The sequence below is a fragment of the Oratosquilla oratoria genome, chromosome 2, assembly GCF_046742065.1.
Source record: "Oratosquilla oratoria isolate Oo_2021 chromosome 2, ASM4674206v1, whole genome shotgun sequence".
Taxonomy (NCBI): Eukaryota; Metazoa; Arthropoda; class Malacostraca; order Stomatopoda; family Squillidae; genus Oratosquilla; species Oratosquilla oratoria.
The window spans coordinates 28,331,184-28,353,874 of NC_134778.1; the positions used below are offsets into that span (position 1 = coordinate 28,331,184).

Below are 22,691 nucleotides of genomic sequence, written 5' to 3' on the forward strand. Positions count from 1 at the left end.
AAGTTTAAAACTTCCTTGTTCAGCACAGAACCGTCCCTGTTTATGCTGCATGGTATGGTGCCACTTGGGAAAGGTTGATTCAGATGGTGAAACAATGTCTCTATAAGGTTTTGGGTAGGTCTGTTCCTTCCCTGGCAGAGATTGCCACCCTTTTGTCCGATGTTCAAAATTTTTTGAACAATAGACCTCTTATCATTCCAGTGAAAACGAAGTAGATGTTATTATCCCTAATCATATCCTTATAGGAAGGACCATTCCTTCCTTGATGTTTGGTCACTTGGAACAAGTCCCTGAAGGGGCATTGGGAGAAGACTATCCTTCTCTTCTTAACTTAGTCATGAACTCTAGGGATTTTTTTTATGAAGAGTTTAAGAAACGATGGCTGACAGAATACTTGGTCAGCTTAAGGGAAAGGCATAGAGCTGTGTACCACAGTTCTAGAAACTGGGAAAAGGGTGAAATTGTCTTCTTGAAACTGCCCTTTAAGACCAGACCCTTCTGGCCCATGGTTTGTGTCATTGACACTTATCCTAACCAAGATCTTGTGATTCATACTGTCTCTGTCATTAAGCCTGATGGAAACTCTGTTAAGGTCAATGTTAGACTTTTAATCCCACTAGAGCTCCATTCTGAGTTACATTCCTTTCATGAGGATGAATCCCCAGTGGATGCTACTTTGCAGGCTGGCGAGTTGGAGCCTTTTGAAGAGGCCTCAAACTTGGAGGAGGTTATTTCTTTGGAAGACAACTATGTCGATTCAGAACCTACCTCTTTGAGACCTTCTCATAAGACTGTGCTAGCCTCTAGAGACCAAGTAAGGGCTCTAGCTTCTAAGGGGTTATTGTAGATTTTTTTTAAAGTGCTGTATTTATTAAACACTTTCTTTTTGTTGTCGGGGAGGTTGTGGTAATTGTTATTGGGAATCTTTTAGTGCTTACCTTCATTCAGGAAACTTTCCCTCAAAGTGTTGTATACTTCATTCGAATCAGGAGCATTTCCTGAAGCTTTGAACCATGCCAATTGTAACTTTAAATAAGATGTGATTTAACTCCCCTCCTCTTTATTTGCTTGTTAAATCTATGTAATAGATTCTGGTTTGATAAATCGGATTGAACTTTTGAGAATTTGCTTAAAAGCTCAATTTTAACCCGTGGCCTTTTGGGCTTTTTCGAACTTGTAAGAGTCCTACTGAATACAGTCCGCACTAACGTCGTGTCAGACTACCCAGAGCTCTGGTTCCAGACAGACCTCAAAATTAGAAATGTCAAGGCAAGGGACCTATGTCTTCAGAGTTGTTGTTGTTGTTGTTGTCGTTCCCTAGACTCTGTCCGAGCAGTCCCGTCTCCCCAAGGAATGCCATAGCCGAAACTGGGTTTTCCCACAAATCCTTTATAGAGCGTATGTTGTGTTGTTTGCGTGCATGATTGTGTATAATGCAGTCTTCCATTATGTGTTGTATGTCTTCAGAGTTCTAAGGCAAGGCCTTAATCTTCAGATTTCAAATGCCACATTTTGAGAACCCAACCCATTAGAAACTGTGACTGGTAAGTTCTCGAGCGTTAATCTTTGTATTTGTGAAACCTTAATTCTCATAATCAATACTGCGGTCTGCGGTATCATGTTTTCACTGTTGGAGTTGAAAGAGCAGCGTGGGCTAGCTGGTAATCCAGAGATAATTGCTCTTTTGACCCTGCTTGACCTGAGAGATGTGGTCTTGAGCAGGCTCACTACCACCAACTCTTCATCCATGTGTGCATCTGTGTACACTGGTACTGGCTGGTAAAATGCATGTAGACCGTTGGTATGATACGTGCAACATAATTCCCATATTTCCTCCTTTCAGTAATTCAATTAATGCATTCTTTGTGTCTTCCAATATTTTGGAATAATCACTCTCTGTCCAAGACTGTGTTTTTGGGGGCACATATATTACTACAAATTTTCTACTTTTCATGTCACTGTTTTCAACTTTTATCATAATTCCACATTATTTTTTCCTTCTGTTATCTCTGTCACATTTAAGCCTTAGTCAAAAACATGACTCCACCCTGTTCTTCTTTTCTAGTTTTCATTCAGTGGTTGTATCCTTGTCCCACAGTATTGGGTGGTAGTGGACCTTTTCATTTTGTCTCCACAATTCTCAATATGTCTGGTTTATCGACTGCCAGATAATCATTTAATTCATTTAGTCCTGAAATCATGCTGTCTATGTTGGTATATGTTATTTGAAATTTTTTCCTTTCTCCTTTTTTGTTTATTATGTTTATATATATATATATATATATATATATACACACACACACACTCATTCTTTTCAGTCTCCATTCTTTCGTTTTTTCATTTGCTTCACTTCTGATTGTCTTTTCTCTCCTCATCGCTCATTTCTTTTTTTATTCATACATTTGTGTAATTTTCACTATTTGCCAGCTTTGCTGTTTTTGAAAGTACTTCTGCTTCATTTGAGACCTTGGTTTGACTTGGTAGTGGTCTATATTGTTTTTCTTTAGAGTATTGGCCCATCCTACATACCTCTTCTATCTCTTTGTTCATTACCTGTCCTTCCTCTTGTATTTCATTCAGAATTTCTTTTGCAATTTCTTTCTCTTTTTCTCTTTGTTATCTAGGTACATTATGTTTTTTCAAATACCCTAAACTACAGTGCACTTTTTTATCCATTGTGACTCTGACCCAATTTTCTTTTTCCTTAATTACTTTTATTACAATTTCTTTAACATTTTATTCCACTTGTTTCTGTACTATTTCATTAAAAGTTATTTTTTATTTTATTTTTCCACTTTCCATTGATTTTTTATTTCTTGGAGATATGTCTCTTTAATTGTTTCTCCAATGTTCTTGGTCACTGCTTGTATTTGTTCTTTCATTTCTTTTTTCAAAGCCTCATTTTAATTTTATCTTTATTTTTCATTCTTTTGTTTTCACTTCTGACCATGTTTAATTCTTTTTTTAGATCATTAAGCTCCCCGTTAGTCTCGTCATTAGTTCTTTAGTTGATTCACCTCTCTGTACATTGCCCTGCATTCAGCTTTTAGATCCATTAGTTCCTCTATCAATTCAAGAATATCCTGATTTCTGAGGACATTTTTATACCTAGATTCTCTTTCCAATTTTATACCTCTACCTAATATTCCACTTTCTTTTATAAACCCTGAAAATGCATTATTATCCAACCTTTGAGTAGATTTCGGGGTATCAATCATACAAGATTTCTTAGGTATGACCCCCAGCGGCGATTCCACTCTGCTTACATCCAAACATCTCTTCGTTGGTTCACTTTTTTGTCTTTCTCCTTTATCATTCTCCATTTTGTGTATTTAACACTAATGTTGAATACTCTATTTTATCATTTCAGTCACTTTATAAACATAACTCTCTTTCCCGAATGTAAATACAACTAGGTGTTTCCTTTGAATTGATCAAAAAAGCACTGTAAATCAGAGCTTGTTTCTAGCCATCTGTTCCTGCCTGTGGTTCTCGCTCATATGTGGGGTATGTATTTACCTAGTTGTATTATACGGGAAGGGAGCTATGCTCATAGTGACCCATCTTTGTATCCTTCAGCATCAAGTTTTTTCTTAAATTCTTGAATAGTATTTGCACACACTGTTGCCTTCTCTAATTTATTCCAGATATCCACCACTCTGTGTGGGAAGCTATTCTTTTTCAGATCTCTTTTATAATTATCCTTTTTGAGTTTCTTTTCATGTCTTGTTTTTCTCTTGTCCCACTTTAATAAATCATCTCAATCTAGGACTTACGTTCCTTTCATGATTCTAAAAATAATCAGTACATCTCTTTCTCTTCTTTGTTCCAGAGTTGGTAATTCCAATTTAGACAATCTTTGTCATATGTCAATTTGGAGAGTGTTGGTGCCATCTTTGTTGTTGCTCATTGTATTCTTTCTAATTTCTTTATATACTTTTTAGTACTTGGTGTCCTTAGTGTCGCAGCATACTCCAATCTTGGTTTTATCAATGTAACTCATATTTTCTTGACCATTTCCTCATCCAAATAGTCAAAAGCCACTTTCATCGACCTTAGTAAGTTGAAGGTTTCTTGGATTGTTTTATTAATATGTTTGTTGGGTGACATGTCTTTGCTGACAATTACTCCTAGGTCCTGTTCTGAGCTAAATTTTTTTACTTCTTTTTCACCGATTTTATTATTCCTCGATATTCTATTTTTACTTTTTCCAAAGTCCATTATACTATATTTCTTGATGTTAAAGTTACTTCCCACTTTTGACTCCAGATTTTATCTAGGTCTTTCTGTAGTGATTTGCAATCTTCTTCTGTATTTTCTTTAGTATTTTTGCATCATCTGCAAAGAAGTTCATATAACATTCCACACCTTCATCCATGTCATTTACTTAAATGGCAAACATGATCAGAGACAATACCAAACCTTGTGGTATACCACTTATCATTTCTTCCCAAGTTGAGTATTTGTCTCTATTTACTACATACATATACCAAAGGCTATTTCCCCCTTACATGGGGGGTTAGCCAAAAAGAAAAAGGCAGAGAAACCGTTCCCACCCATTCCATTCCCTACATATTCCACTCCCCTCCACCCTCCTCCCTCCCTATTATCTTGGCACCTCCCAGATGACGAGTCATCCCTGTATCTTGTCCACTGCCCTGGGTCAGAAGCAGTGTCGCAAGACACAGCACATCCACAGCTAGGCTGCTTCATAAATTCGGCGATCCCCCCCCTCTCCGTCCCCTCATGCAGAAAAGGAGAAGACAGGGGAGAAATCCCTTTGGGCTCCATCAAATTTTTTCTCATACATACCTCCTCACCCCACCCCCACCCCCTCATACATCACATCATCATCCATACACAACCTTTCTCCATTCACCCTTATCTTCTGTCCTCTCCCATCCTTCCTCAACAAACATTCCTCTCTTTTGTAATGCTCCTTTTACCCCATCCATCCATCTCATCCTAGGATGCCCCCTCACATTCACTCCTTCCACCTCTGCCTTCCACACCTCTTTTACTAATCTTTCTTCACTCATTCTTTCCATGTGTCCAAACCATTCTAATACTCTTTCGTCAACCCTATCTCCTAGTTCCCATTCCACCCCTGTTCTCCTCCTCACCTCCTCATTTCTCACTCTAGCCTAGTAACCCCTATCATACTTCTCAGACATTTCATCTCAAACACATTCAAACTCCTCCTCGCTTCCTCTCTTATGTTCCATGTTTCTGACCCATACAGAGCTGTTGGCATAATCACTCCTTCATATAACTTCCTAGCATTCATTCCCAGATGTCTATTTCCCATTTCACTTTTTAATCCACCAAGGCCTTTACTCGCTTCTCTCAATCTACACTCTACCTCCACCCCCACTCCTCTCTTTCCTGCCACATTTGCACCCAAGTATCTAAAACTATCCACTTCCTCCAGTCTTTCACCCTTAATGCTCACTTTCAGCCTGCTGTCACTCTCTCCCCTTGTACATCTCATCACCTTACTTTTGCCTACATTTATCTTCAGCTTCCTTCTTTAACACACCTTCTCAAACTCTGTCACTAACTTCGTCAATCCCTCCTCTGATTCTGCTAAAAGTGCAGTGTCGTCAGCAAACAACAACTGGCTTATTTCCCATTTTTCTCCATTTTCTTTAACCATCTCCAACCCTCTACCCACTACCCTTGCATTCACCTCTTGCATCACCCCATCCATGTATAGATTGAACAGCCAGGGCGACATAACACATCCCTGGTGAAGTCCCAGCTTTACCTCAAACCATTCACTCTCTCCATTTCTAATCCTAACACAAGCTCTACTACTCTCATAAAAACTTTTGACTGTTCTTAACAGCTTTCCTCCTATCCCATATATCTGCAGTGCCTTCCTGTCTACCCTGTTGTAAGTCTTTTCCAGATCCATAAAAGACTAAAAAAACATCCTTACCTTTTCCTATAGCTTTCTGACCCTGTCTTACCACAAAAATCTGATCTACACATCCCCTACCTTTCCTAAAACCACACTGTTCCTCACCAATTACTCCCTCAGTTCTCCTAATTCTCACAATCAAGACCCATAATCCTTCCCAACTACACTCAACAAGCTGGTCCCTCTGAAACTACTACACTCACACTTGTCCCCCTTTCCCTTATAAAGCGGAACTATACAGGCACTCCTCCAGTCCTCCAGCACTCTACCCTCTCTTAAACAAACATTAGATAACCTCACCAGCCAGTCCACCATAACTGTACCTCCTTTCTTCAGACATTCTGCATGGCATCCATCCAGACCAGGTGCCTCACCTGTTCTCATCATCTTAACAGCTGCTTTCACTTCATCCTTCCTTATTTCTCCTCCATTTTCCTCACTCATCACACTCATTTTCTTAGTGCTTCCCACTGCAACTACCTTTCCCTCCCTATCCTCCTTCACATTTAGCAACTCCCTGAAATACTCTACCCACCTTCCTCTCACTGCCTTCTCTTCCATTATCATCTCTCCATCTGCACTTTTTACTTTTCCTTCTCTACTTGATTCACCTCCTCTTCCTCTTTTAATTTCTTTCCAGATTATCTTTTTATTACTTTCAAAATTTTCTGTCATACTCGTACCCCATTTCACATCTGCTCTCCACTTTGCTTCCTTTATCTTATGCTTAACTTCCCTTCTGTTTACTTTGTACCTCTCATGAGGTATGAGAAGTACCTCCCTTGTAAGGGGGAAAAAAGCCTTTGGTATATGTATGTATGTGTCTCTTACCCAATTTTCCTTTTCTGTAATTAGTTTAATTACCATTTCTTTGGCTTTTTCCCCTACCTGCTGTTGTACTATTTCTTTAAATGTTATTTTCTGATTTTCTTGTTCTTGTTTCTATTGATTTTTTATTTCTAGGAGATCCATCTCCTTAATTGATTTTCCAACTCTTTCAGTCATTGCATGTATTTGTTCTTTGACCTCTTTTTTTTTTTTTTTTTACAATGTTTCATTTTTGTTCTTATCTTCATTTCTCATTCTTTCGTTATCACTTATGACCATATTTAATTCATTTTTTGAGATCATTAAGCTCTCTGTTCATCTTTTTGTAGGCTTTTAGTAGATAGCTTATCTCTGAGCATTGCTCTATAATAAATTTTTAACCTCTTCACTCTGGGGCACATTGCACGTCTGGCAGCATTAGCTGCCCGACGTGTGATGTTGTGTCATAATAATCACATTATAAAAAATAAAGTCAGTGCTCAATCGTTCGTTCTCTTTCACCCATGAATTTTGATAACCATAGAAAATATGATGAAGCCAGTTTAGAGAGAATGGAGGTTACGTAGGTACAACTACAATAAATATAATCAAGAAGCCGACATCGGCATCATCGCGTACCCACTTGCTCCTCATGATTCCTACGTGGCGTCACCGTATGGAAGTGGTTAAATTTACTAGTTCCTCCATCAAATCATTGATATCCCGATTTTTAGTATATTGTTATACTTAATTTCTCTTTCTACATCTAATTTGTCTCAGCCTGAAGGGATTTCTCCCCACCTTCTCTTTTTCTGCACAAAGGGACAGAGAAGGGGGGGTCACTGATTTAATGAAGTAACGTTGCTGTGGATGTGCTGTGTCTTGCAACACTGCTTCAGACCCAGGGCAGTGGGAGAGATGCAGGGATGACCCATCATCCAGGAGGAGCTAAGATAAGAGGGAGGGAGGGGAGTTAATGGGTGTATTTACCTAGTTGTATTTTACGGGAAGGGGAGCTATGCTTGTGGTGTCCCGTCTTCATATCTCATTTTATCTAAACTGTTTTTAAATTCATGAATTGTTTTTGCACATGTCACTTTTTCTTCCAACTTGTTCCAGATGTATATTACTGTGTGGGGAAAGCTGTTCTTTTTCAGGTCTCTTCTCTAACTGTCTGTCTTGATTTTCTTTTCGTGTCATTTCATCTGTGTCATTTCATCCGTGCCATTTCATCCGGTCCATGCGATTTTCTGACATCGAGATTACTCAAGTGTTTCATTATTTCATCTCTTGATACTTCTATCTCTTTCATAGGGGGAACTATCTCCTCCCATTCGATATCTCTAGGTTGTAAACACCAATTTAAAATGCTTATTCATAATTTCTGCCATTTCTATTTCCTCTGTGTATTCGACTTCTCCTTCTCGTAGTTTCTCTAATTCTTGTTTGTTTTTCAGTTTGTTGTTTACAAATCTGTAAAATAAATTTGGTTGATCTTTACATTTTTGTATGACATCTTTTTCGTATTTTATCTTTTCTTCTCTGTGCACTTCTACATATTCATTTCCACCTAACACAGTGGGATAAGGTCTATATAACTGCTGGATGAAGAATAGAAAGGAAAAACAAGTAGGGGGAGTACTAATTCTGACCAAGAAAAACTTAAATGTGAAAAAGATAACAGAAGGAAGAAATAATGTAGAGTCAATCATGATAAAGATAGAAAACAACCACATGAAAAGTAGAAAATTTGTAGTAGTGTATGTGTCCCCTAAAACACAGGCCTGGACAGAACATGATCATTCCAAATTGTTAGAAGATACAAAACATGAAATAACTGATATACTGAAAGAAAGAGGAAATACAGTAGTTATGGGTGATTTTAATTCCAAAGAATGTTGGGAAGAATTGACAGTGAGGGGTCGAGAGGACATATGGGGAAGCATGCTACTCGATATGACCATTTTGAATACACATTGACCCAATGGATAAAGGAAAATACCAGATACAGAAACAATGAGGAACCTTCGAGACTAGATTTAGTACTCACAACGGAACCCGAAATTGTAGACAGAATAGAATAGAAAACACCATTTGGAAAGAGTGACCATGTACTAATAGAATTCGAATTAAAAGAGCAAATGGATCTGAGAAGAAATGAGAAACATAGAATAGGAAGACCAATGTATAGCAAAACGAATTTTGAGAAACTTAATGTTTTCAAAATGCAAACTGGGAAAAATTCCTTAGTGAGGAAAGAAGGATGGAAGAGAAATGGAATATACTAAAGGAAATTTATAATGAGGGTGTGATCAAATATGTTCCACAACAAAAGCAAGAAAGAATATACATAAAAAACTGGTACAACAAAAAATATAGTGAAGCCAAGGATAAAAGAGACAAAGCCTGGAAAAAATGGAAAAAAGACAAAAAAAAAAAGAGCAAATGGCAAACATACATCAAACTAAGAAACAATTATGTAAAAATATGCAGGGAGGAAAGGAGAAATTATGAAAAGGAAATTATAGAAAAATGTAAGGATCAGCCGAAGCTATTTTACAGATATGTGAATGGTAAACTGAAGAACAAACACTTGCTGCAGCCACCACAAACACATCACACCCGCTACACTACATAGCAGAACACCCACACACACCAAGAAACATTAAAACTACACCCAAAGACCTTTATTACGCACAGATACTCTCTTCTCTTCCTCCACAACCACCAAATACCAGCCTCCGGAAACATATTCATAATCATATCACTCACCGCTCCATTAACACACTGAAAGACAACACACTGCTGCATGCCAGACCCCCTGATATCCACCCTTCTGAATCCTCTCTCCCACGAAAGGACAGAGTCCACTTGGCCAGACTGCGATGCGGTCACCACTTCTAAGCTACCAGAAGAGGCTGGATGACCGTGTTGTGAACAGCTGCCCAGGATGTAACACTTCACCCCATACCATACAACACATAATGGAAATCATGCACGCAAACAACACAACATACACTCTATAAAGGATTTGTGGGAAACCCAGTTTCGGCTGTGGCCTTCCTTGGGGAGACGGGACTGCTCGGACAGACAGTCTAGGGAACGACAACAACAACAACAACAAACAAGAAATAGAAAAACTACACCAAGGAAGTCATGAATACACACTAAAAACAAGAAATGGCAGAAATTATGAGTAACCACTTTATATCGGTTTTCACAATTGAGAACTCACCTAACTGTGAAGGAATAGAAAAACAGAATTCCCCCCCAAATGAAGGAAATAACCATAACAAAAAAGGAAATCAGTGACCAAATAAAAAACCTAGATGTTAGAAAATCGCATGGTCTGGATGGAATTGCAAATTGGATACTGAAGGAATGTGTGGAGGAACTAACAGATAAAATACACACTATAATAAAATACTAGCTCAAAAAAGGAAAAGTACCACAGGACTGGAAAAATGCAAACATTGTACCAATATATAAAGGAGGAAGTAAGGAAGAAACTAACTACAGACCAGTCTCCCTAACAAGCACAGTAGCTAAAATATGTGAAAAAGTGATTAAAAGTGGATGGGTTACATTTGGAAGAAAAATCTATACTAAACCCAAGCCAATTTGGATTTAGACAAGGAAGATCATGTACAACAAATCTAATCTGCTTCTATTCGAGAATAATAGATATAATAGATGAGAGAGATGGATTGGCAGACTGTGCCTATCTAGAACTACAAAAGGCATTTGACAAAGTACTGCACAAAAAATTAATAGGAAAATTAGAATCAATAGGTGGCATTGCAGGTAATTTATTAAAATGGATGGAAGACTTCCTGACTGGGAATGAGGGTAGTAATTAGAGACAAATACTCAAAATGGGAAGAAATGATAAGTGGTGTTCCACAAGGGTCAGTACTGGCTCCAATCATGTTTGCCATATATGTAAATGACATGGACAAAGGAGTTGAATGTTATATGAATTTCTTCGCAGATGATGCAAAAATGAGGACTGTGACTCATTACAATCAGACCTGGACACAATCTGGAAATGGACTCAAAAGTGGGAGGTGAACATTAATATCAAGAAGTGTAGCATAATAGAGTTTGGTAAAAGCAAAAACAGAATTTCAAAAAATTACAAAATTTGTGAAAATGAAGTTAAAAAAAAAAAAAAAAAAAAAAAAAAAAAAAAAAAAAAAAAAAAAAAAAAAAAAAAAAAAAAAAAAAAAAAAAAAAAAAAAAAACAGTGCACTTGGAAAGGGACCTTGGAGTGATAATCAGCAATGACATGACACCGGACAGACAGACATATAAACTAAATAGTAGGTGAAACATACAACCTACTAAGGTCATTGAAATTGGCATTTGAATAATTGGATGAAGAAATGATAAAAAAAAAATATTAGTCACATTGATTAGACCAAAACTGGAATATGCAGCGACACTATGGGCACCCAGTACTAAAAAGAATATAAGGAAAATAGAAAAGTGGGAGGTGAGCCAGCTGTTGTTTGCGGACGACACTGCGCTTGTGGCAGGATCGGAGGAGGGATTGAGGAAGTTGGTGGCAGAGTTTGGGAGAGTATGTGATAGAAGAAAGCTAAAGATAAATGTGGGTAAAAGTAAGGTGATGAGATGTACAAGGGGTGAAAGTGGCAGTAGACTGGAAGTGAGCATTAAGGGAGAGCGACTGGAGGAAGTGGATAGTTTTAGATACTTGGGTGCAAATGTGGCAGGGAAAGGTGGAGTGAAAGTGGAGGTAGAATGTAGATTGAGAGAAGCGAGTAAATGCCTTGGTGGATTAAAGAGTGTAATGAGGAATAGACATTTGGGAATGGATGCTAAGAGGAGACTGTATGAAGGAGTGATTGTGCCAACAGCACTGTATGGGGCAGAAACATGGAACATAAGAGAAGAAGAGAGGAGGAGGAGTTTGAATGTGTTTGAGATGAGGTGTCTGAGAAGTATGATGGGGGTTACTAGGCTAGATAGAGTGAGAAATGAGGAGGTGAGGAGGAGAACAGGGGTGGAAAAGGAGCTGGGAGATAGGGTTGATGAAAGAATATTAGGATGGTTTGGACACATGGAAAGAATGAGTGAAGAAAGACTAGTAAAAGAGGTGTGGAAGGCAGATGTGGAGGGAGGGAACATGAGGGGACGTCCTAGGATGAGGTGGATGGATGGGGTGAAGGTGGCTTTGGGGAAGAGGGGAATGTCTGTTGAGGAAGGATGGGAGAGGACAGAAGACAGGGGTGAATGGAGAATGGTTGTATATGGATGATGATGTGATAGCATGAGGTGGAATGGGCGGGTGGATGGGGGGTGAGGTAGTATGTGTGAGCAAAATTTGACGCAGCCTGAAGGGATTTCTCCCCGTCCTCTCCTTTTATGCAATGGGGGGACGGAGAGGGGGGGTCACCGATTTAATGAAGCGGCCTTGCTGTGGATGTGCTGTGTCTTGCGACACTGCTTCTGACCCAGGGCAGTGGGCAAGGTGCAGGGATGAGCCATCATTCAGGAGGTGCTAAGATAAGAGGGAGGGTGGAGGGGTGTGGAGTGTATTCAGGGATGGAATGGGTGGGAATGATTTTATGCCTTTTTCTTTTTGGCTACCTCCCTTGTAAGGGGGAAAAAGCCTTGGTATATGTATGTATGTATGTAGAAAGAATACAGAGAGCAACAACAAAGTTGACACCAGCTCTTTCCAAATTAACATACGAACAAAGATTATCGAAGCTAGAACTACCAACACTAGAGCAAAGAAGAGAAAGAGGTGATCTACTGACTATGTAGAATCATGAAAGGAATGGAAATTCTTGACAGAAAAGATTTACTAAAAATGTATATATAGAATCATGAAAGGAATGGAAATCCTTGACAGAAAAGATTGACTAAAAATGACAATGGAAAAACAAGAGGTCATGAAAAGAAACTCAAAAAAGGACAACTATAAAAGAGATGGGAAAAAGAATAGCTTCCCACACAAAATGCTGGATATATGGAATAACCTAGATGATAAAACAGTGTGTGCAAATACTATTCAAGCTTTTAAGAATAAACTTGAAGCTGAAAGATACAAAGACAGGTCACCACGAGCATAGCTCCCTTCCCATATAATACAACTAGGTAATACAATTAGGTAAATTTTGTATAACTAGTATATATTTCCCATTTTTCAGGTTTTTTGTCTTTTTTCCATTTTATCCAAGCTTTATCCCTTTTGTCTTTTAACTCCCTACATCTTTTGTTGTACCAGCACTTTACATATCCTTTTTCTTGCTTTTGTCTTGGCACATATTTTTCCACTCCTTTATAGATTTTTGTCAAAATACTCCATTTCTCTACTGTTGTATCCTCCTTGTGTATTCTTTCCCAGTCAGCTTTTTGAAAGAATTCTTTTGTTTTGTCAAAGTTTGTTTTTTCATACATCAATCTTCCCTTTCTATATATATATATATATATATATATATATATATTATGTATTTTTCCTCATTTAGTTCCAGTTCAACTAATATGTGGTCACTTTTACTCATTGGTGTTTTATATTCAATCTTGTCCACTATTTCAGGTTCTAATGTGATTATTAGGTCCAGTCTTGATGATTCTTCCTCATTTCTATACCTAGTATTCTCTTGTATCCATTGCGTCATTGTATGTTTAATAATATAATCATATCAAGTAGTACATTTCCCCATAGGTCGTCTCCACCCTTCACTGTCATCTCTTCCCAGCAGATTTCTTTACCATTAAAGTCACCCATTATAATTATTCGTCCTCCATCTTCCATTATCTTACTTAGTGATATCCTGGTGTCTTCTGACATATTTTTGTGTTCTCTTCCCACGAGGCCATTTTAGGAGGCACATAATTTACTACAAACTTCTTGCTCTTTCTATCCTTGTCCTCCACTTCCATCGTAATCATCTCTACTCTATTCTTTCCATATGTGACATTCCTCACATTTATATCCTTCTTAGTCAGGAACATAACTCCACCCCCTTGTTTTACCTCTCTGTTTCTAATCCAACAATTATATGCACCATGTCATACACTGTTGGGTGGTAATGGACCTTTCAATTTTGTCTCTACAATTCCCATTATGGCTGGTTCTTTTTCCTTCAGGTTATCATTCAGTTCGTTCAAGCCTATTATTAATCCATCTATATTTGTGTAAGCCACTTTTGATTTTCTGCTACTTCCATTGTGTTTTCCATTTCCCTTCCATTTTCCTCTGCTATGAACCATTTCCTCACTTTCATATTCACTACTCTCCAATAGAATTTCTCTTTTTCTGTCTCTGTTCTTTTCTTGTTTTTTTCCTTAGCTTCCAATCTTTTTGTTTTCTCATCCTCTCTTTCCTCTTTATTCATTTCTCTTTTTATCCATACCTGTTTAAATTGCTCAATGTCTGCTAGTTTCCCTTTTTTTGCTAAGATATTCTCTGCTGTCATTTGTGACCTGAATTTAACCTTAATTGGTCTGGTCTTATCTGTATTGTATTTCCCGAGCCTATATATTTCTTCCATTTGTTTCCCTATTTCTGATTCATCTTCTTGAACTACTTCTAATATACTATTTACTTTTTCTTTTCCTCCTTTATTCTTGTAGTCCTATTTAGATTATACTTCTCTTCCATCCCTAATATGATTATACATTTCTTTTTATCTGCTAAGTCTCTTACTATATTCTCCTTCTCATTACTTTAATAACTGTGCCTTCAGTTTGTTCCTTCATCTGTTGTTTCACTATATCTCTAAATTCAATTTTGTTATTCTCCTGAACCTTTTTCTAACCACTTACTTCTTTTGTTATGGACTCTTTATTTTCTTTATTATTCCTCTTTAATTCCTCATTCTATTCCTTTACTTCTCTTAACTGTCTTTTTAATTCTTCTACTTCTTTAGTTAGATTTTGACTCTCTTTTCTTAGTTTTTCCAGTTTATCAACTTTCTCTGCAACTAGAGTTAATTGGTCAAACCTAACCTTCCATTATTCATTCATTTTTTTTTCTCTCTCCTCTAGATTTACTAGTCGGGGGAGGTTGTCCCCTCCTCCCTCTTTAAATCCATAAAAGCAGTTATCATCTCTTTCCATTGAGCTGCTATTATCTATATTTCTGTTCTTCACACCTCTGCTTCCTTGTTGTTCATCTGTATATTCTGCCCCTTGTTTGTTTATGCCTCTCCTAAGATCCTGGGCCCATTCGTCCCCTTCCTCATTCCCTTCCATTTTCCTCAGTAATTCCTCCCCTTCTCCTTTTTCTTTACCTTTCCACTACACCATGAGCTTTCCCCTTCCCAATAAATACGTTGTGATCCTTGAAATTTTTGGATACCTCCGGAGCTCGAACTTTGCTGCCACTCCGACCGACGTGTGTGTCCGTGTGTGGAGTATATGGGGTAGGAATGGGTGGGAGTGGATTTTATGCCTTTGTTTTTTGGCTACCTTCCTTGTAAGGGTGAAAAAGCCTTTGGTGTATGTAATTATTATTAGTATAAAGTGAGTGTAGTTTAGAATGTACTCAAAGTCTGCATAAGAATTATAAACATTATTTGTAAAATTTCCAGAAAGGGGACAGAGGGAGGGGATGGAGAAGGGGGGTGGCCACTGATTAAGTTAATGGGTCTTGCCGTAGATGTACTGTCTTGTTGCATTCTGACCCAGGGCAGTGGTTGGGATGTAGGGATGATCCATCTTCCATGAGGAGCTAAGATGAGAGGGAGGAAAAGGTAATGGAGGGGAGTGGAATAGGTGGGAGCAGAAATGTGTTTTTGACCTGGCTACCTCCCATGTTAAGGGGAAAAAGCTCTTGATATATAGATAGAAATCTTCCATAGGGCTGTCACAAGGTCTGGTACTTGAGGTGTCATTTGCAGAGATTAGATATTGTAGAACTGAATTATGGGATATAGATTAAAAGAAAATACACACAAACCAGATTCTTTTTTTATAAATATTTTAATATCCTTTACAGGTTAAAACTTTCCTACTGAGGCATCAGAAGAATGGAGGTGTGTTAGACTTATTGACACATTTACTTGACTTTCTTATGCTGAAGTTTAAATATGTTTGGCCACCTGATATTGCAAAAATCTTCACAAACATGTACAGTCGTGTTAGGTAAGTTGACATTGTTTCTTAACTATTGAGCATTTTATTTAAAGGTGCAACCCTTAGGATGACACTATGTCAGTTAGACAATTTATTGCCACAGACATCAGTTGGAGGAGATCCGTGGCTACCAGATAAAAAGTAACAGCCACTGCATTGGCCCGTAAGTCGTAAGTCATTTGAGGAAGAAATAATTTGTTGTATGGGGCAGTGTAGGAAGTGTTGTGTCTTTTGTATGATGGTTGCATATGGGGTAGTTGTATAGAACTGTGTGCCTATCATTTTCATGTGGTATTCTGTCGGGAGGACTGTGGTGTCTGGATACATATGTTCTGTCTGGAAGGATTTGGTACATCCTTAGTCTCAATGCTGCTGGGGTAGTGCTTGTGTGATAAAATGAGGTGGGAAAGAGGAGTTGAGGGCCCTAGCATAGAATTATTTGCCAAATGTTTTCATATATTTCATGGGGAAGATTTTAGTTTGTGTCCATGTGTTCAATTGGGGTGGTTTTGGTAGATCTTAGTGCTTTGTTTTGTATGGTTTGTCAGTTGTTAATGTTTTCCTGATTGTTAAAAACCATGTTGTGAAAGTGTAGTGAATGGTGGTTCTTATGGATTGTTTGAAGATGGTAATTAGTTTCTGTTGTCCAAAACCCATGCTTGTGATGCAGTTTTATTAGGATGGATGGGGTGAAGGGGGCTTTGGGGAAGAGGGGAATGTCTGTTGAGGAAGGACGGGAGAGGACAGAAGACAGGGGTGAATGGAGAATGGTTGTATATGGAAGATGTTGTGATGCATGAGGTGGAATGGACGGTGCGCATTATCTACGGCCTACGATAAAAATTCTGCGGCTGTGTGTGTAATTTTTTTCACAACACCGTGACGATGTTGGCCGTCACAAAGTCGGGAGGCACACTTCTCCGTGACGTTCCGTGAGAACAAGAAAAACAGCCATGGTGACATGAAAGAATACGCCAGCATGGGCTACCGTATATAAATATTTGGTATAGGTAGGTATCTATCGAATCTTATTTTTCATGTTTGAATAGGCCTAAACACTATGAAACATGATCAATATTCATGATATTTGCCCATGTTCACAGCATCCTAGTTTGAATTTTTATGTTGGCTTTGTTGCTTCACTTTAGATATGGTACAAATTCCGTTGTGGCCGTTCATAAACTCGTGTCAAACACCTGACTACAACACCCTCTTTCGGGAGTTATGTTAACTAAATGTCACCTCGATGAGAGACTGTCCTATTTCACCACTGTCATTGCAGGTTCAAAGCTAAAACGAAACAGTCTGTAGTTTGTTTCAGTATTAAATAAAAAATGGCAAAGATGAATTATTTCCTCAAGATATAAAATGAACATTTTCTGTAAAAATCCCGAAATTTTTCTGTATATTTTACTTTCAATAAAAAAAATTTAGATCATATTTCCTACAAACTATTTAAACCACAAAGTAATAAGGAAGGAACCAACGCACATCATGAGTCATATACGGTACTGGTACATGTAGTTCCGACTCTTTCTTAGTTGTGTCCTGATTGATGCCTAAACTGACACTTAATTTAGTGACAAATCAACAGATTTCCCAGCGGTGGCTCTAGCCAATGAAAAAGACTTCTCCATGTAACCTCGTTCACATGATATAAATACCGAGGTAAAACTGCGTTATAGACAAATGCGATCGGGCATGCGCGTTATACGTTGGTGCGCGCTATCTGTGTACTGAGATAACGGAGTGCATGGGTGCGCATTATAACCCAATGCGCATTTTAAGCCGGAAAATACGGTATTGGCTATAAAAGACACCCAATTTTTTTTTTATTATGATTATTATTTTTTTTTATTTACAAAACTGGTAACCCCAGCAGCAATTTTTCAGGGGCTTGGGGTATAAAATCAGCCTTTAGGACGTAATTTAGGTGACTCTGTTGTACGAAACAAAGTACAAGGAGGTGAAGTTGTATTTCAACAGTTAGACAGGTGCTGTTTAGTATGTATTCAGACATATAGAACTGGCAATTTTGTACTGCCAATTTTTGTAATAAATGCATAATACAAAATGTGGCCAGGCAATAATGGTGTGATGGATGCTTATTAAAACATTTACCAAAACAATAAGAAACACCACAATCACCTATCCTCCATGAAATGTAAAAAGATACCTAAAAATCAATTTACTATATAACAAAGTGATAAATATTTGCCAAAAACTCCACAAAAACTATTTATAAACACGTTTTCTGTAAGTGTCAGACTATTATGGGCGACTGTACATTGATTTGAAACATAAATGTAAAATTCCTTTACTCTGAAATTCTAACGAAGCTTCCCTGAAAAATACGACCTCATTCAACCCACGTGAGAAGCAAAAGAAAGTCTATTGATGTTCTACCAAACTTTAGCATGCATATCTGGACAAAATCGACCCAATTTCTCCACTTCTAGGCTAAGATTAATCAAAATAAGCAAGATTTGTTGGTTTTACATTATTTTAAGTTGATTTAAGCAATAAAAAAAAAAATAAAAAATTGGCTCCGACACTGTACAGGTTAAATTCTGGATCAGGGGTTTGGAGGCTGCTTATGAAGAGATTGAGTAACATGTTGTTCCTTGGGGGGTTCCATTGTATGTTTTATTTGTCCTTGAAAAAATTGTAGTTTTGGGCTAATCTGCATAGATGAATGCAAATTAAATCATTAATAATTCTGTTGTTATGGCCCCTGAGGTCTGGTAACTAGTTGTTGTAGTTGTATTTCCAGTATCGAGTTGTTCTACTTTTATTTTATATTCTTGCAAGAGAAGTTGATGGTTTTACTGAAAATATGAATATAGCAATATTGCATTGCAGTGAGTCACGTGCTTGTTTATTTTTCCCCAACCCCTTGTTGCTGTCCTGTACCATTTCTCTGAATTTCATTTCCTTGTTTTGGGGTAGGAGTATGACAGAAAATTTTGGGGTAGGAGTATGACAGAAAATTTTGAAAGTAATAAAAAGATGTTTTGGAAAGAAATTAAGAGAGGAAGAGGAGGCGAATCAAGTAGGGAAGAAAAGGTAAAAGGTACAGATAGAGAGTTGATAATGGAAGAGATGGCAGTGAGGGGAAGATGGGCAGAATATTTTAGGGAGTTGCTGAATGTGAAGGAGGATAGAGAAGGAAAGATAGCTGCAGTGGGAAATACGAAGAAAATGAGAGTGATGAGTGAGGAGAATGGAGGAGAAATAAGGAAGGATGAGGTGAAGGCAGTTGTAAAGATGATGAAAGCAGGTAAGGCACCTGGTCTGGATGGATGTCATGCAGAATGTCTGAAAAAGGGAGGTTCAGTGATGGTGGACTGGTTGGTGAGATTATTTAATGTTTGCTGGAGAGAGGGTAGAGTACCGGAGGACTGGAGTAGTGCCTGTATAGTTCCTCTTTACAAGGGAAAAGGGGGCAAGTGTGAATGTAGCAATTTCAGAGGGATTAGCCTGTTGAGTGTAGTAGGGAAGGCTTATGGGAGAATCTTAATTGAGAGGATTAGGAGAGGAACAGAAGGAGTAATTGGTGAGGAACAGTGTGGATTTAGGAGGGGTAGAGGTTGTGTAGATCAGATCTTTGTGGTAAGACAGATATGTGAGAAAGCTATAGGAAAGGGGAAGGATGTTTTTTGGGCTTTTATGGATCTGGAAAAGGCTTATGATAGGGTAGACAGAAAGGCACTGTGGGAGGTTATGCAGATTTATGGGATAGGAGGAAAGCTTTTGGGAGCTGTCAAGAGTTTTTATGTGAGTAGTAGAGCATGTGTTAGGATTGGAAATGGAGAGAGTGAGTGGTTTGAAGTAAAGGTGGGACTTCGTCAAGGATGCGTTATGTCGCCCTGGCTGTTCAACTTATACATGGATGGGGTGGTGCGAGAGGTGAATGCTAGGGTAGTGAGTCAGGGATTAGAGATGGTTAAAGAAAATGGAGAAAAGTGGGAGGTGAGCCAGCTGTTGTTTGCGGACGACACTGCGCTTGTGGCAGGGTCAGAGGAGGGATTGAGGAAGCTGGTGGCAGAGTTTGGGAGAGTATGTGATAGAAGAAAGCTAAAGATAAATGTGGGTAAAAGTAAGGTGATGAGATGTACAAGGGGTGAAAGTGGCAGTAGACTGGAAGTGAACATTAAGGGAGAGCGACTGGAGGAAGTGGATAGTTTTAGATACTTGGGTGCAAGTGTAGCAGGAAAAGGTGGAGTGAAGGTGGAGGTAGAATGTAGATTGAGAGAAGCGAGTAAATGCCTTGGTGGTTTAAAGAGTGTAATGAGAAATAGACATTTGGGAATGGATGCGAAGAGGAGACTGTATGAAGGAGTGATTGTGCCAACAGCACTGTATGGGGCAGAAACGTGGAACATAAGAGAAGAAGAGAGAAGGAGTTTGAATGTGTTTGAGATGAGGTGTCTGAGAAGTATGGTGGGGGTTACTAGGCTAGATAGAGTGAGAAATGAGGAGGTGAGGAGGAGAACAGGGGTGAAAAAGGATTTGGGAGAGAGGGTTGATGAAAGAATATTAGGATGGTTTGGACACATGGAAAGAATGAGTGAAGAAAGACTAGTAAAAGAGGTATGGAAGGCAGATGTGGAGGGAGTGAACATGAGGGGACGTCCTAGGATGAGGTGGATGGATGGGGTGAAGGGGGCTGTTGGTAAGAGGGGAATGTCTGTTGAGGAAGGAAGGGAGAGGACGGAAGACAGAGGTGAGTGGAGAATGGTTGTATATGGATGATGTTGTGACTGCATGAGGAGAAATGGGCGGGGGGGGGTGGGGGGGTAGTATGTGTGAGTAAATTTTGACGCAGCCCGAAGGGATTTCTCCCCGTCCTCTCCTTATATGCAAAGGGGGACGGAGAGGGGGGGTCGCCGATTAAATGAAGCGGCCTTGCTGTGGATGTACTGTGTCCTGCGACACTGCTTCTGACCCAGGGCGGTGGGCAGGGTGCAGGGATGACCCGTCATCCAGGAGGTGCTCAGATGAGAGGAAGGGTGGGAGGGGTGTGGAGTGTATTTAGAGATGAAATGGGTGGGAGTGTTTTTATGCCTTTCCCTTTTTGGCTACCTCCCTTGGAAGGGGGAAAAAGCCTTGGTATATGTATGTATGTATGTATGTTTTGCCTACCCTGTGGTGGGGGGAAAAGAATACTGCCACCAAGTATTTCCACTTGGATCGTAAGAGGCAAGAAAAACGGGACAGGGATTGGGACCAGGCATCCCTCTCCCTGTAGCCCCACAGGGGACATTCCTAAAAAAAAGTAAAGGCATAAGAGGGTCTAGGAGTTTTTGGACCAGCACCCTAAGGTTTGGGTCTTTTAATATGCGTGGATGTGGTACAGATGAGAGTAAAAGGGAAGAGATAGGCAGTATGTTTGTGAGAAGAAAGATGGATGTGTTGGCTTTGAGTGAAACTAAGTTGAGAGGGAGGGGTGAGTGTGAGTTTGGGAGTGTGTATCCCTTACATAAGGCGGTTCATAAAGAATATTCACTTGTTTCTATTTTCTTTATTGGTTCACAATTTCTTCCATGGTTCTACACTAAGTCAATCACCTCCTAGTTCTATATTACAATTTGCACATGATTATTTCTTGGTACGTCTCATCGGACCGACTCCCCTCCGAGCTCCGTGCATTGCCTTAAGAAGGCCGGAAACTCGTTTATGAGGTGCCACGCTCGTATAAACTTAAGAGTTTATGCGAGCGAGATTTAGTTCGTCACTTCTTAATATATTTTACATAACTATTTTATAATTTAGTCTGACAGCCAGACTATAATATATATCCAGGGGAGGTTCGTCAGTATACGTAATAATGTGTTTATTACTGTGTGGTTATTTGTGTGATCGCGTGTGTTCGTGTGTGCATGTCGCCTGGTGGCGCGGCAGGAACTGCTGTAGTCAGCAGATTGGTCATCGAAATGAACAGGATGTCTGGCGGGCGCCTCATTGTCTGGTGAGTGTGTGAGGGAGTGAGTGGGTTATATGACTGAGCGATACTACTCGTCATGTATATGAGGCGTATACAAGTGTAATTGGGAGGCGTTCAGGAGTGAAGAGAGGGAGAGGGAGAGAAGGGGTGGCTATACTAGTGTAGTGTAGTGGAAGGAGGTTTCCTCAAGGATGATGTGGATGAAGGTGAAACTGGGAAAGGAGATGTGGGTTTTTGTAAGTGCATATGGACCTGGTAGTGAGAAGAGTGTAGAAGAAAGGGAGGCTTTTTGGAGAGATATAAATGAGTGTATAGAAGGATTAGGGAGAAACATCAATGTAGTAGTATTGGGAGACCTTAATGCTAGGGTAGGAAATGAACCAATTGACGGAGGAGTTGGGAAATGTTGAGTTCCAGGAAAGAATCGTAGTGGAGAGTTGATGGTGGAGATGTGTCTAGAAAGAGAGTTGATGATAGCAAATACAGTGTTTTGGAAGAATGTCAAGCATAAGTACACATGGGAGAGGGTGGTGGATGGAAGGGTAGTAGATTGAGCGTTAATAGGAAGAGTTAAGGATGTACATATCCTAAGGGGAGAGAGTGGAGGAATATCAGATAATTTTTTGGTGGAAGATAAGTTGAGAGTGAAGAATAGATGGAGAAAGAGGAAAAGGACAAAAGGTAGGGAGGTGCTTAGAGTGAACTCTTTAAATGAAAAGGAGGAGTATAAGAAGATGCTGAGAGAGGAGTGGGAGGGAGTGAAGGATAGAGTAGAGCTAGGAGTGGAGGAGGAATGGGGATGGTTCAAGGAGTGAGTCACAGAGTGTGCAAAGATGGTGTGTGGAACAAGAAGGATGGGAGGAAATAGAAGGAGGGGTAGTGAATGGTGGGATGAGGAAACAA

The 22,691-nt window shown here is 39.2% G+C and overlaps 1 protein-coding gene across 5 annotated transcripts in view; it reads left to right on the top strand.

The window, feature by feature from the left end:
- The window catches only part of LOC143037946 (uncharacterized), a 212,025-nt gene that overhangs the window by 148,046 nt on the left and 41,288 nt on the right, over positions 1-22,691 (top strand). For all 5 annotated transcript variants that reach the window (XM_076206675.1, XM_076206668.1, XM_076206658.1 and 2 more), the window contains one exon: positions 15,705-15,850. In XM_076206675.1, coding sequence (XP_076062790.1) covers positions 15,705-15,850 — 146 coding nt within the window. The remainder of the gene's footprint in view (positions 1-15,704; positions 15,851-22,691) is intronic.